Below are 15,576 nucleotides of genomic sequence, written 5' to 3'. Positions count from 1 at the left end.
TTTCCTCCTTCTCAGAAAAAAAAAAACAAACCTGTGACATCTTCCAGCTTCAGCAGGTTTCTCAAAAATCCTTGTTACATGTACTTGTGATATCTGAGTGCCAGTTTGCTCAGAAATACAAATGATCCACCCCTCAGTTTCAATGCTCTTGTATTTTTTTCCTCCTAAAGACAATAATTCCTCATCCTCACCCTCACAACCCCGCTCACACCCAAAGAGCAACAGCAACATCCTCGGGGAAAACGAAAATGTTGAGCTGATTTAGCCCGCCCGGGCTCTGCCCCACTCCCACCATGCAGTCACCCCGTTTTGTTCTCAGTCCTTCTAACAGGGCTGAGGAACTTCTGTTTTATTTTGCAAGTCTGAGCTCAGACAGTGTGAAATCTCACCCTTAGCTCCCGCCTGCCAAGATGTCTGTCTTTGTTTTCTTCTGGGCTCTTCACTTACTACTAGCACCTGTTTGGAGATGGGAATTTATCCCAGCCATCCCTGTATTTTCCCTTTTCTTAGGAATAAAAGGTCCAGCCAGGTTTTACGCTCCCAGGCTTTGAAGCTTTCCCTCTATGTGATCTCTCTTACTGGTTCTCCTAATTTCTCTGCATTTCCCCTTCTGAACCTGAGAATCCTCTTTCCAGCCCTACCTGGGTTTTACCTGTTGCTCAGCTGAAGCTCGAATGAACCTACAGTTCAAGGGTCCATCCTCTGAGGAGCGCTTCCATAATGTCCTCGTCCCTTGCCCAGACCTACGACTATGCACAGCATTTCATCTATTGATCCCATGGCTGCTTGCAGAGGAAATCGATGGCTCTCCCACCCAGGGAATAGCCAAGTGATACAGTGATATCTTCTTCTGATATGGCTTGCAAGCCCTTGAGTGTTGGGCACCCAGATCCTTCTTCCAGCTCCATCCCAACCTGAGACCGGTGAAGGGTCATCCCAAAACCCTGACCATGACCGTGACTCCAGAGAACGAGTAAACCAGGACCCACATCGCTTGCCAAAGTCAGGAAAAACAGAATTTCAATTTAAGGCAAAGAGCTGTGTTTGCAGGTGCTTCATTGCTCTTGTCACAAGGAATATAAGCCTCAGCTCAGGGCAGCCTGGCCGGGTCAGCCGCAGGGGAAACAGGTTGCAGTTTTATCGCTTCTGTGCACAATTTTACACAATATGGCTGATTGGGAAGGTAGCAGGAATAGAAAGGCTCTCACCTCCAACAGCCACCTCAGTACAATAAATAGGGCAATGAGGAGACCCACCCCTCCCGGGGAGGCTGAAGGGGAAGGGGAGTTGTTAAGCCAGTAAAAAAAAAACCAGGATTTTGTAGAGATGCAATACTAAATATCATATTTGCTCACATACATGCTGCTTTTTCCTCAGTCATCAGCCAAACAGCAATGCTGATTTACACTGACCTGGCACAGCGGTGGAGCAACTCAGCTGATCCATAAACCTTGTATTTAACTAAAAATCCCCAAACCTTAACATTTCTCTTGCAGCATACCCCATCTTCTAGCTGGTACACATCACACAAGCCACTGCATTACAAAATCATCTGCAATTTTAAAAAGCCCTAACCAAGCTTGACAAGGGGCTGCGGGAGACAGCAATTAGTATATCTCATACCGAAGCCTCCAAACAACTTTCCACTGGTTAGGTAGAGCAGGTCAGGCTCCCCGGCTCTTCCTTGTCACTGCGATCTGCCATACAACCCCTCTCCGGGTGCTCAGGACTTGCCACGTCCATTTATACTCCCAGCACCAAGGCTGCAAGGCAGGAATAGATCTAAAAGCAGGAACGGTGTCTTTGAAGCAGAGCATCTCTCTCGTTTACCCCCCTTATCCATCCTAAACACTTTATAACCACTGATTTTAATATTCCAATCATGCAAATCTAGGCTGCACCTCCGAGATGGTGGGGATTTTTTTTTTTCATTCCTCCTTATTTAAACATTCTTTATTCAAGCTTTCATCATTTGCCAGTTAAGTCAACTAATTTTCTACTAAAACCAATTTCACTCATGGTTGGAGTGAAATTTCCCTGATTTTTCCTCGTGCCATGTACTATTAATGGCGCTTGAAATTACGCAAATAAAATTGATGAGCGCAAATGCCTTCTTCCCAGCCAGCGCAGCCAAGAGATTTGTTTTTGAAAATCGCTTGATCCCAGCTCCTGGAGAAACCTCCCTTCCCAGACCAGCCAAGGATGGTGACCAGCTCGTGCTCAGGCTCAGCACCTCCGGAGCCCCAGCAGATGAGCTGGTGGCTCGTCCCATCCTGACATCGAGGATTAGTGCATCAACTCAGCCCTCACTCCTCTTTGGGAGAGAGCAGCCGAAGCGGCTTCAATCCAAGTGGATGCAAGCGCCGAGCTCGCCTCTCCGCCAGCTGCCTCCACCAGCTGTGCCTACTCCAGAATAAATCTACAGCAGCTTCTTGTCCTGCTATTTTCCCCTTATAGGTACTTTAATCAACAAGGGGACGCATTCCCTTCCCGAGCGTGGTGCAGGCTCTCTGAAATCAGATGACTGCGGGGTTATCTTTACATCCCATTGACCTATTTTCAAATTAACCCCATGTTTCCTTCCACGTTATCACTCCTGGGGCTGAAAAGTCCAGCACTAAATGGATCTCGTGGGCATCTGCTGGCAGGCTGGGCCGATATCCTATATTATATTTAATTGCGTCTTCTCTGCCCGCATCTGCTGTCATCAGCAAGGCAGACTGCAGCAGGGGAAATGGAGGAGGGCTTCTGTCCTTTCTGCTCCCTTGGCTTCTCCCTGTCTGCAAGAGCCTAGCAAGCACAGGGCTGTTATCTGGGGGATGAAAAGTGCCAGAGCCGAGCCCGAGCAGCTCCCAGGGGTCTGTGACAAGCCCATCACGAGCAATTTAAATTGCAAATTGGAGCCCACGACATGATTGCCCCACTGCCTGGCCTCTGCTCCCAGCTCTTCCTCCTGCTAGAAGGGACACGGTGACCTCAAAAGCGAGGCTTTTCAAGCAATTACAGTATGCTTTTTAAGCCACCTGCAAAGGTTTTACTTTTGCAACGTGCATCTGGACTGCTTCTCTGGCCCATCATCGGTCCCGTGTGACACAGCCCTATCCATCTGGGTGGTGAGGTTTGGCAATCAATTTATTTATTTATTTCTGAGGTTCAACAAAACCCTGTTTTCATGTCACGGCAGGATGCAGCACTTGCTGGAAACCTCTGCAGCACACCCCCAGAAGACAGCTAATGCCGAGATTCTGCTGCTCCTCTGAGCAGCAGCAGGTCCAGGCAGGGCTCTGCCAGGAGATCCCCTCTGCTGGGAGTTCCCCAGGAAGGCATTTTTTCTGGGCTGCAAAGATAAGCCATAAGGAGTGAAGATTGCTGGATGCTTTGCATCTTATAAGGGGACTGAAAGCCTCCAGAAACGGGGAGTCAATGGTCTTGTGGGGCTGGAGGCTGGGTTTGATCCAGGGGCTCACAGTTAGACCATCTCTGGGTGTGCTGAAACCTCCACCCTCCCTGACCTCGCCAGCCCGGAGGGGCTCTGGGCCACACAGGGAGGATCAACCCTCCCCACGTGCCAGGCATAACCTCCTCTCACCTATATAAATTACCCAGCAATTAATAAGGTTATGATAACCTTTATGTGATGAAGCAGAGGTTTCCGCAATGGCAAAGCAGCCAGCAAGCGAGTCGTCATTTGGCTACAAAATAAACATATTTCATAAAGGAGCACAATTTAACAGCTCAGTAATTCCTGCTAATTTATGCACCTTCCTCTCCTACAAAATGAAGCCCTCAAAGGTGGAAGAAATCCCTCTCCGCCACTCCTCACCACAGCAGGGCAGCTCATCCCCGCTCCTCGTGTAGCTGCTGCTGGCAAAGCTCCGAGCCACCTCCTCAGAGGTGCCGGGAAGCTGCTGTAATTAAAGGGAGCAGCTTTTGCAGTCTTGTTTCGATGTACCCGGCTTTTAATTGCGGAGCTACATGGCTGCAACTCTGCAAGCAGCTGTAGCCAGCTGAAGAGGGGAGGAGAAGCAGGGGAGGTGATGGGATCCACCATCCTCCGGCAAGAGCCGTCCTCCCGGCCGGGCAGTCAGACCCTAGAGATGCACAGGAGGGTGCCAGAGCAAACCGCTCTTTCTGGTCAGGAATTCAGCAAATAATGCAGAAACTTCCAAGGAAAAGGAAATAAATACTTGGGCTCCTCTGGGGAGCAGCAGAAGCCGAGCACTCGCATGCTCACGGCGCCTGGGCAGACCCTCAGACAGACCGGCTGTTCCCTGCTGTGCCAGCTGCTCCAGCAGCTCAAAATGAAAGGACAGTTTTAGCTGAATCTTCATGGGTACCACTACAGCAAAGCCAATTTCTACCCACTAACGTCCTGGACCCCTGCCTAACCCATCATCTAAGATATGTCTGCTGGAAACGTGTCCCCATTAAACAACGGACTGGAGAATCCAATAAAGCTCAGACACACAGTGGTGTGTCCAGCATTTGTGTAACCTCTTGGCTCAGTCTTCATCACCTCTGTCTTTGCAAGGGTTTGCAGCGGTCGAGTACCCACAACCGGGGGCATCACCTTCAGCTCCCACTGAGACTTCTAGCCAAACATCCAGCATTTCCAAAGCCTGCAACATCCCATACACAACCACGTCCCAGCACGAACATCAAAGCCTGGCCAGAAAAAGAACAATCTAGTCACCCTAACAGCTTACAGAAACACTCGTTCTCAAGTAATGGGAGCATCTGATGCTACATTAAAGGCTGAGGTTTCCTCCCTACCAGTGCAGAGCTGATAAATCCCACAGCCACACCATGCAGCTCCATCAGGACAGCACACAACTGGTCACTTCTGGCTGTTTCCACAAGCAATTCCTGGCTTGCTCACACACTGGCAGGACTGTATTTGCCAACTGGTGAGGGAAGGTGAAGCCTGGAGCGTGGGCATTGCGCAGGTTTTCATGTGAACAGATGCAAGGCAGAAAGACGGCTTTTATCTGCCAGACAATAATTAGAAATGCCTTTGTCTGGACATCGTGTTTCCATTTGAACAGCCCTTTTTGCAGCCTGAATACACCTTGGTGACTGTGGAAAGCATAAGAAAATAGCAGCTATAATTATGAGCCAGGCAATGAGAGGAGAGCGGTGGCAGCAGGCGCTGAGCCTCGTCCCGCCGCAGTGCCAGCCCTGCCACAGCCCATCCACGCCACCCCAGCACACGGAGGGTGGCTCGTCGCCCAAACCACACGCTGGCCACAGCTACTGCTCGGCAGGGAAAGGGCTGCCAGCACAGGATACAAGCACATGCTTAAAATTAAGTGCCTTGCCAGGGCTGGTATTAGGAGTCCAGAACTTGACACCGGAGCAATTAAGCGCTGAGAACACTTTGTAAAGCCCTGACCCCACGAGGCATCAAATCCTGTTTTCTTCGACTTTCTGTCCTGCCTTATGAGCAGTTAATTTCAAGGGGCCCATTGCAAAAAGCACCTTTCAGCGTCGCTGAGATCAATACTCCCCGCAGCTCCAGCAGCTCGCAGCACCACACCCCCGTCTCCCCGAGCACCTCCCTTAGGGTCACAAAAGCAGCTGGAGATGCCAACATGACCATTCCCATGACCTAAGGACAGGGGTAGGAGCTGGAGGTCCCAGCAGTGCCCGTCGTGCCCCTTCTCCTGGGGCGAAAGGCCGAGCGCATCCCTCCTCCCCTGCCCCGGGGACACGGGCGCTCCGGGGGAAGGGGCTCAGCTTATTGCGGCTTTTGCACAGGCACAGCCATCGCTCCGAAGCGCTGCTTGTAATTTTCCAACATCTACTTCTAAGCTGCCTCATTAAGGACCCAGCTCAGGTCTTTCGGGCACTTCCCACTCCTCCCCTACCAAGCAACACACACGCACACCGGCCCTGATTCTCACTTCCCTGAAAGCACATTTTGGCTTCCAAAGCAGCACAAGGGGTCTTCAGCAAGAATCAAGTGTTTGCATTTAGATTTGGGATCTTTCTTCTCTCCCTGCTTCAAGGCAGAGCTCAAAATCCTGCCGGCTCCCTCCGCTGCCCTTACCCACCCAGTTTCCACTAATGGAAAACAACTCCTGACTCCCTGCTCCAGCTCGACGCTTTGCTTTCCTCCCGGGGAGCTGCACATCCCCAGCAATGCTTTGCACCAGCCACCAGATAATCCCATGTTTCACCCCTTGCCTGTCAAGACACATCAGAAGCAGCTCACAAATTCACCAGGAAATGCAAAAGAGGACAAACACCTGCACTTCGTTCAACTACAAGAGAAAAATTAGCCTCTGGTAGGACACAGCAGCAGAATTCACAGGTCTTTAAGGTCTATGGTGTGCAAAAGATAAGCTAGATAAGCTAGCCCTGGAAAACCAGGGCTGAGCTCAGCAGCTTCAATCTCAAACCTCACAGGGGCATTGGATGGTGCCTAGCCAAGCCGTGGAGCAAGCTGCAGATTCCCAAAGCTCCTTGGCTTCGCTCCAGATTAGCACTGGTTACCCCGAACCCCTGCCATTCAATGCTTGGCATCTGCCACTCTCCCCACCGGAGCCCCCCACCATGGAGAGGTGCCCAGCACAACACAGTCACGCTCCTGACCTGTTTTCACCCCCATCCCTCCACCACCAATTTTTTGGACCAGGGACTTACTTTTCCTTCTCGTTTGCCTGATCCCCAGCATTTCAGTCCCAATCCTGACCACGGCCTCCGGGCACTGCTGCATTGCAATCAATATAGATGCTAATAATGAACAGCTCTCAGATAACTACCAGCTGAAGTGCACACACGCAGACCTTCCAGTGATCCCTTGCCAATGATCAATACATGTAGAAAAATCAGCTCAGAAATTTGAAGAGACAAAAAACAAACCAGGAGAGAGGTTATTCCGTGCTGAATAATTTATGGGCACCAGCCTTTGCTGCATGAAGGCCGTGCTGGGCAGGAACAGCTACAGCTCCGAGCCAGGAAAGGAGCACAGGGTGCTAAAGAAAAATAAACAAGAAGTGGACTCAATATTTCACATTGCTGAAGCAAAATATCCTCAAACCCACCCTAACACCAGTGCCTGCCCTGCTGCAAGCTCAGCAAGAGACACCTGGGACGGGAAAGGACAAATTTAGCACCGGTCTACAGCAGAGCAAAGCTTGCTGCTTCAGGAGGTTGCACGGGGACAGGAGGGAAAAGAAATCAGAGTATTTGGGCTCACCCTCCCATGGTGACATGGTTTTAGCTTTGCTTCATCCCCGCACCCCAGCTCCAGCCCCTCACACATCCCCCAGCTCTCTGCATACCAACCCTTGCCCAAAGCTGCGGCTACAGGTAAAGTCCCCTCCAGGCTTTAATGAAGAACCCAAGATTAACTATTAGCACAACTCAGGATTAATTACACGTGTTCTGCTAAGCCTCCTGCTCACTCGTGCTCAGGTGAAGGCTTATCTCAGCACTCCTTAAAGCCACCACTAGTGCCGTACCCCGATAGTAGGGATGTCGCTGAGAGATCTGCAAGCACGGAGCAGGATTGCTGACACCGCTTGGTCCTCCCCTCGGGGGGGGACCTCTGCTCCCCCTCTGACACCCGTGCTAACCCATCTCTTGATGGGCTGCAGGAGGGTCCCAGTGAACACCGGGCTCGGTCTGCAAAGGGACAGAGGGGACCAGGCTACAGCCCCAGGTCCTGCCTCCGTTCACCCCAGCCCCATCAACGTGGAGGTGAACACACGACGTGAGTGTCCAGCATTTAAAATGTCATCAAAGCCAGGCACAAGACACACACTCAGGGAGGTGGGGACGGTTTCTATCGCTGGGACAGAGAAGTGCAAGATGTGCAGCCCCAGCCCAGCTCGCTCACTCCCCGTCGCAGCTACGAAGGGGAAGAGATGGAGCTGCCGCTCCCAGGCGTCCCAGGGGACACGTCCAAATCCACGTCAAAGAGGAGGTCTCATCACTGCCAACCAATATCGAAGCTCCTGTGCTTCCCAGAAAGGCGAAATACTACAGGCAGCAACGCAGCTCTCTCCAGAGTCACTCGCAGAAGGAAACAAATGCTGCAAAACCTCCCGTAAGACTCAGCCAGCTCCTTCCCCTCATTAAATGACCACCGTGAGGCTCTTCATTAAAAAACACAAACAAGAACCACACAACAACAACACAACCCTCCCAACCATTAACTTCTTTCGTCCTTGAATACATGGATATTATTTAGCATGTCAATTTAGCTCAGCACGGCACGCGGAGATCGCCGTGATGCATGCCCACCTCTTTGAGAAGCTGTTGCCTTTTGCATTAGGACCAGGATTATTTTTTTGAGTTAATTAGTTGGGAGCTAATTCCGTTCATTAATTCTGAATGCCGCAGGGGCTGGGTTGGGTTTTTTTGTTGTTCTTTTTCAGGATTGTTGGGTTTTTTCACTCCCTTTTCAGCATGGCTCATTATGCAGCCGATGCTGGCTTAGCATCACCCAAAACCTGCCCAGTCCCCAAGGCAGCTTCAGGCTTTTCTTGATTTATAACCCATCTAATTTGCATTTTCCCTGGCACTTGCCCTCCACTCAAGATGTCTCATAGGAGGCGAGAAAACCTTGCGAGGTTACAGGAGGCAGCAGCGACAGCCCGGTAATAACAGAACTGCAGCGGCAGAGAGGAACGCAGCACACGGTTATCTTTTCCCTCTCACTTCTTCCATCTAATAGTGGTCCCTCTGGGAGGCAGGGTGCTGTCTAGAGACACTTGTAGGGTGGCCCGGCGTAGCTGTTTGCACACTCTCACCCTGCATCGCCCCATAATCCCACAGCAGAAAAACCCCATCCCTCTGCGGGAAGTGCCCCACCAGCAGCAAATTCCCCTGCAGGTCCCCAAGCCACCACCAGCACCTCCTGAGGAGGGACTCCTTGGTGGCTGCCACCCCCCTGCAAAGGATGCAGGTTATTTTTGGCAGCCACCCCAGCTGCCTGCCTTGTGGCAGAGCAGGAAGGGAGGGAGGGAGGGAAGGAAGGAAGGAAGAGAGCACAGTCGCTGCTCAAACAACGCTGGCGAAGCCATGGGGATTGAGTGCAGGCATGCACGCTGGGAAGAGCCAGCGACCTGCAGGACACCTGCACCCTGCAGCCACATGGCCACCAGCCCTGCAGAGAGCATCCCCGGGGAATGGGGGGGTAAAAGGAAGCCTTTCCCATACCCAGCTCTAGGCAGGCATTGGGGGACACGGGTGATGCTGTGTGCTGGCAGCAGGGGATTAAAGCTGCTCAGATCCAGGACCAAAGGGCAGATCCCTGCCCCAGATATCTCCACATCAGCCCCATACAAAGTCTTACTTTATACCAGTCCTTCCCACTTTCCTGGAATGCAAAAGGGATGGGATTGATCCTAGCTGTGATGCTGGTGGTCTGCACCCACCGAACGCTTGCACCAGCACAGCACCAGCGTTGCCCAAGATGCACGTGGTGGAAAAGCCAGCCCTGAGCCTTTGCAGACTTCGTGCTTTCATGCAAGACCTCAATGCAACCACACGTGCAGGGGGCAGACCCTCTTGGGGGGCCCACACACCCATAGCACCGCAGCACCCACCTCTGCAGCTCCTTCAGGGAGACTGTGACCCTCAGGCTGTGTCCCAGGAGGAAGAGGGCAGCCAGGATGTCAGCCCACTGCACCATCTCGCCCAGCGGGCCCCCCTTCAGCACCCGCGGACTGAAAACGTCCCCCGACTCCTCCGTCAGGAAGCCGATATGGATCAAGATCTGGAGAGACAAGGAGAGGGGTCAGTGGTGGGATGGCTGGTGCTGGGAGAAAGGGACAATTTGAGTTTTCCAGCCCAAAATGACTTATGGTCCCTGATACCCTCCAGCTCCTTTTGCACGCTGTAATTACTCAGGGAAATCAGTCGAGTGTAAAGACAAGTGATCTATGTCCAATTAGCAAAGACCCAATAGTCAGAGTTTACCAGCTCCCGTCGACAGACGCTCTGTATCTTGGGACCAGGTTCACGTTCCCGATATATACTGCGGTCCAGCTCACGGACCTAAGCCGAATCTGCCGGCACACAGGCTCCAAAGGGCAGGGCACCGCAAAAACACGAACGGGAGGGCCAGCAACCTCGGCACCTCAGCAGAAGAGACGTGCCAGACTCCCTGCCTGCTGCTGATGGCTCTCTGCCAGCTGGACACTGCCTCCAACCCACCAGGACCCAAAATTCAGGCCATTGTTCAGCAACACCAGTCCTGCGATATCCCAAATGCATGCGGAGTCCTGCCTGTGGACCACAGACCGACCCTGTAGACCCATGTGCTTCCATAAATGAATTTTCCTCCCAGCTTGCTCAATCCCAGCTGTCTCCACTCCCCATGTCCCCAAAGGCTCAGCTTTTCCGTTTTCCCACCATGACACCCCTACCCCCGCCCCCATCCAATTTGCTCATACGTGTTTCTGGTCCCTTTGCCGGCCCTTCAGCTTCTGCTCAAGGCGCCGAGCCGCCCGCAGCCACTGCTGGGCCAAATGCCGGATCCTCTTCTTCATGAAGCTGAGGGACTCCTTGCCTGTGCCGATCAGCTCCAGGAGGTGAGCCAGGTCGCTCTGGAAAGCTGCCTAGGAAAGGAGCACGCTCTGCATTTTGAGTGTAGGGAAAGCAGCCACGAGAGGAGCCCCTGGGCTGCCGCGGGGGCTGGCGGAGGTTTGCCCATCGCAGCTGAGGTGCTGTGGGTCCTTCCTGCATGGACAGCTTCCCCTGGTGCCGTCAGACCTGACACCAGAGCTCCTCCACTTAATGCACCAAATCCCAGGGTCCCTGCTGCACCCAGAACATCTCGTGACATCCTGGGTTCCTCACTACAGGAGACACATGGACCTGTTGGAGGAGGTCCAGAGGAGGCCACGAAAATGATCAGGGGAACACCCCTCCTATGAGGAAAAGCTGAAGGAGTTGGGGTGGTTCAGCCTGGAGAAGAGAAGGCTCCGGGGAGACCTTCTTGCGGCCTGTCAGTACTTAAAGGGGACTTACAAGAAAGATGGGGACAGACTTTTTAGTAGGGTCTGTAGCAATAGGACAAGGGGTAATGGTTTAACACTAAAAGAGGGTAGATTCAGACTAGATATAAGCAAGAAATCTGTTATACTGAGGGCGGTGAGACACTGTCACAGGTTGCCCAGAGAGGTGGTACATGCTGCATCCCTGGAAACATTCAAGGCCAGGTTGGACGGGGCTCTGAGCAACCTGATCTAACTGAAGATGTCCCTGCCCATAGCAGGGGGGTTGGACTAGATGATCTTTAAAGGTCCCTTCCAACCCAAACCATTCTATGAAAACCCACATGAGGCATCATGGCCCTGCTGACACTGCTGGCTCTGGGAACGTTTATTTCCAGCAGCCTTGAAGCCACTGTGTCTCCCCAAGCCCCCCGGGACCGGCAGGACTCAGGCTGCCCCCACCTTACCTGCACCCGAGGCAGCGATGGGGGAGAAGGCAAAGCCGCCGTCCGGTTTCGCCACGGCAGGGGAGGGCAGAACCACTCGACTTCGCTGAGGTAGATGAGGAATGAGCACTCGGTGCCGTCCACGCCAAAAAACGCATAGCAAGGGTCGGAGGTCCACCTGGCCCTCATCCACTGCAAGGGGGCAAAGAAACAAGCGGGGCTCGTCCTCTGGCCAGGAGAGGACCCAGCAGCCCTGCAAGCTGCCCCTGCTATGGGCAACCTCTATTCTCCATCACCTTGCTCTAGCACAGCTTCCCCTGGTGCCACCAGACCCGACACCAGAGCTCCTCCACTTAATGCACCAAATCCCAGGGGCCCCGCTGCACCCAGAGCATCTCGTGACATCCCGGATTCCTCACTACAGGAGACACATGGACCCCAGGGGCACAGCCATTAATCCCTAGGAAGTGATACGCCACAGGGTTTTCTTCTCATTAGGTTTGCTGGGGAGTGAGCCGAGCTGCTGATCTCACCGCCCCGGGTGCAGCAGGGCAAGGAGACAGATCCACCGGTGGTCCCCGAGGATGATTTCACATGAAGGAGAATAACCAGTGACCACAGCAGCGATTTATCATCCCCCACAACGGCTCTTGCCAGCCTCTCCCTAATTCAACTACAAAAACAAATCTACTCAGGAGACAGGTCGCTGCGCCCAATATGTAAATGCAGCAATCACCCGGACAGAAGATCGAATTACAGACTTCCATAATTAAATTACATTACGAATTTACTCAAATCATGGAAGGAAAGGATGCCTAGTACCAGGGGAAGAGGAAAATACAATCCCCCGGTATAATTTTAATATACTTTTCAACATCTTTTCAGGGAGACTGGGCCCTGCAGAAGCCTGAGCTTGAAGCAGGAGGCTGGGAAGGGGAGGGAAGAGGGAGATGCTTTCAATTAGTTCATTTAAATATGCTCCCTGACAAAGCAATCATGCTCCAGGCCAAATGCCAGGCTGCAATCAGGTGTAAAGAGCAGTTTGGGTCAAGCAGGACATCCTACTTGAGATGGAGGTCCTGGCCACCTCAACCAGATGCTCTTCTGTGCAATGCTGAGATTATTCCCCAGACACTAGCTAACACTCCAGATATTTAAAGACGATGTGACAGTGCTTTCTCCTCACTGCGCTTCTGTCATTAAACAGAAACTACAAGCAGGGAGGGCTGCAGGCAGAGGTGGTCTCACAGAGCTAATTCTGCTGCTGCCTGCACACCTCTAGGCACCATGGCTTCAGTGTTCCATACGACTGAAACTGAAGGTATATGCCCTATTATTGGGGGAAAACAGTTACATTCGTATAGCAAAGGTTCCCAGAGGAGGTCAGACACCTCCCTTGTGTTTTCTCCTCGGAACACAGCTGTGCTTTGCTTTCCACATCTTTGGCTCGGTTCCATCTTCTGCAACGGGCCATACCTTTCCCATTTTAAAGCAAACGGTTTCATTCTGGAAAGCACCCCCCTCCCCACTTCCCTTCCCAGTTTAACCCTTGGGGTCATTGCTTTGTGCCCTTCCCAGCAGCTTCCACCCAGGTTGAGACCTTCTCCCAGACAGAGAACCCCAACTCACCTCCACCTTCCCAGCGCAGTCAGGGTACTTGGGGTCCCTGGGCACCTCGCACTGGTCCCTCCTGCCTTCCACCACTGCAGAAAGACAATTTTGGCATGGGGAGAGCCAGGACATGCTGGCGGAACAGCTAGAAATGCTGGGCGGGGAAGGGATGGGATGTGGCTGCCAGCCCCCAAGCATGTTCATTAGCACCGCAGCTGGGCCAGCAGGCAGCCCCATCCCACTTGATGGAGCAGGACACCGAGATGTGAAGCATCTTCCCCAAGGTCAGGGCGGAAACAGAGGAAACCCTCCAGCCCTGCTTTAATGCCAAGAGCACGTTCCCCTTTCCTAAATCTCAGCACGTCTCTTCATAGCACCTCCCTGCTGCTCTCAGCCTGGTCCAGACCCCAGGTCCCACCTATCTATGCTCCTGTTAATTAGCCATAAGCAGGCTGCAGTACCTAAGGAAGCACTTGACAGTCTTTACGCTGTAAACTTGCAATAAAAATTGTCCTGCTGAGCTGTCGAGAGAAGACTCAGCCCCCAGGGTCAGCCCTGGAATAAGGCACAGAAGTGGCTAAAAAAGTAATAGGATCTTTTCTTCCTCTGTCATTGGATTAATAAAAGACACCACCCCTCCTATAAGCTCTCCTTTGCCTATAACCGAAAAAGCATGAGGTGGAAGAGGTGATGGAAGCATCTTCTACTTGATGATGCCAGCCCAGATGCCAGGAACCATGCAGCCATGTGGAGAAACATCTGGAGAGCCCAGCTGCCCTCCCAGCACTGACGGAGTGGGATGGGAACGTCTCTCCTGGCACTGGATCCCAGCCCCTGGGCTTTGGATCCAAACCACCACATTTTTCTATCCAGGTGTTTGTGCTGGCACTGCTCCTCATCTTTAATTCTGCATTTAATTCTGCGGCATTTATTTCTGACAGCAATTCAATTTGTCACCATTCCTCCCCCTTGCAGGCATGAGTTTTCCCAGGTCTTGCTCCTCTGCAGATTCATATCCCCGCTCTCGAGTCTTCCTGGGCTAAGTGAGACAACAGTTTTAGGAGAACATTACTGCTGTCAGAGACCACAGAGGGTGGTTCCCTATGCAGCCTCCTTTTCCAGCCTTCCTGACTGTAATAGCAAGGTGAGAATCCTGGAAACTTCCGAGAAGGCTCAGACCACACTCAGGACCTCCTCTCCCTCCAAGAGACGGTGTGACCACGTGCTGCATCTGCACAGATTTGGACACAAACTGCCCTAGGAGGTCTGCTGAAGAGCTTCAGGTGCCCTACTTAGTCCTGCAGACAGAAGTGAGTTGGGTAACCTCAGATCAGCATCCATTCCCCTGCATTTTCACCAAATTTTTCGTGGTAGGCTTGGCTGGATCTCCCTATTGCAACCGTATAACACACAGGAGGTTTGGAGCATGGGGACCCCCGGGGACACTCACCTTTCCCGTTCAGGAGGCTGTTCCGGAGAATCTGATCTACTTTTATTGCGATGTCCGAGACGTTTTGAGCTATAGCTTGGATCCTTTCCATCAACCCAGCTGCTGGCTGGAACCTGGGGAAAAAAAACAAATAGACCCTGAAAACTTGATGTCTCCCAGTGGTGACACCCAGGGGTGCTTATAGCAAATTTGCCATCCTTGGAAGCTGCCAGCAGGTTGAACTTAGCTCCAGGATGCAACATGGGAATGCCTAGCCCAGTGTGTACCAGGCAAAGAGGTCATAGCTTTCCAAGAGGTTTGATTAAAAACCTATGTAAATCAGTATTCTGCCATTTTTTGCAGTTCGCTGATAAACACGGATACATCTGTGCATTTTACAGGGGAAACATTAAATAGGCTGGAAAAAATTGGTTTTCTTATTTCAGATGTGCTATGTTTGAAAACCCTCTGCTGTGATTATTGGCCTTGCGGTGCATGTAAGAAGCTGTGCTGCGAAAAAAGGGAGAAAAAAAACCCAAAAATACAGAGAAAGGAAGGCAAAACCAGAGGAGGGCTGAGGAAGCCTGTGGGCCTGCAGCAGACTGCAGACAGATGCAAAACACGCAGGACACGTGGATGCCCTCAGCCAGCCCATCCACCAAAGATTTAGGCAAGCAAATTTCCAGGTCCCCCGGCGAGGAGCAGCAGCGAGGGCTGTGTGGGGACAGGGTGCCGGCGCGAATGTCTGCAGCACTGCGTGAGCCGGGGTTGAGCTGGGTATTGCAGCCCCAGCAAAGCCTGCAGGCACCTTCCCATCAAGGCTTGAGATCAGATTCCAGCAGTTTGAATAGCTGCATATTCCATCTATCGAATTAAACCTTGCAATCAATACCACCCTGGGTAAACAGCACCATTAAACTCATCTACATAACACATTGCGTAGACAGAGCGACAGAGCACTGTAAAGAGGCCGGGTGTCAATTAAAACCTGGTGTAATATATAAAAGGGCAAGAGAACTCAATCCATCAGCAGCAGTGCCCTGCCAGGCTTGACAAGGAGCAAGCTCTCCACCTCCAGCTCCTCGCCTGCCACTTCCACCGCAAACAACAACCACGTCTCGACGAGCGCGGTTATCACAGT

General features: G+C 52.2%; 1 protein-coding gene across 2 annotated transcripts in view; it reads right to left on the bottom strand.

The window, feature by feature from the left end:
- The window catches only part of MGAT5B (mannosyl (alpha-1,6-)-glycoprotein beta-1,6-N-acetyl-glucosaminyltransferase, isozyme B), a 70,856-nt gene that overhangs the window by 17,754 nt on the left and 37,526 nt on the right, over positions 1-15,576 (bottom strand). For both annotated transcript variants that reach the window (XM_010579398.1, XM_010579399.1), the window contains exons 4-8: positions 14,457-14,569; positions 13,025-13,098; positions 11,417-11,587; positions 10,407-10,571; positions 9,558-9,727 (exon numbers count right to left, since the gene is read on the bottom strand). In XM_010579398.1, the coding sequence (XP_010577700.1) occupies positions 9,558-9,727; positions 10,407-10,571; positions 11,417-11,587; positions 13,025-13,098; positions 14,457-14,569 (693 nt within the window). The remainder of the gene's footprint in view (positions 1-9,557; positions 9,728-10,406; positions 10,572-11,416; positions 11,588-13,024; positions 13,099-14,456; positions 14,570-15,576) is intronic.

Source organism: Haliaeetus leucocephalus, unplaced genomic scaffold (assembly GCF_000737465.1).
Source record: "Haliaeetus leucocephalus isolate CR32 unplaced genomic scaffold, Haliaeetus_leucocephalus-4.0 Scaffold657, whole genome shotgun sequence".
Classification (NCBI taxonomy): Eukaryota; Metazoa; Chordata; class Aves; order Accipitriformes; family Accipitridae; genus Haliaeetus; species Haliaeetus leucocephalus.
This window is presented reverse-complemented; position numbering and strand designations above follow the sequence as displayed.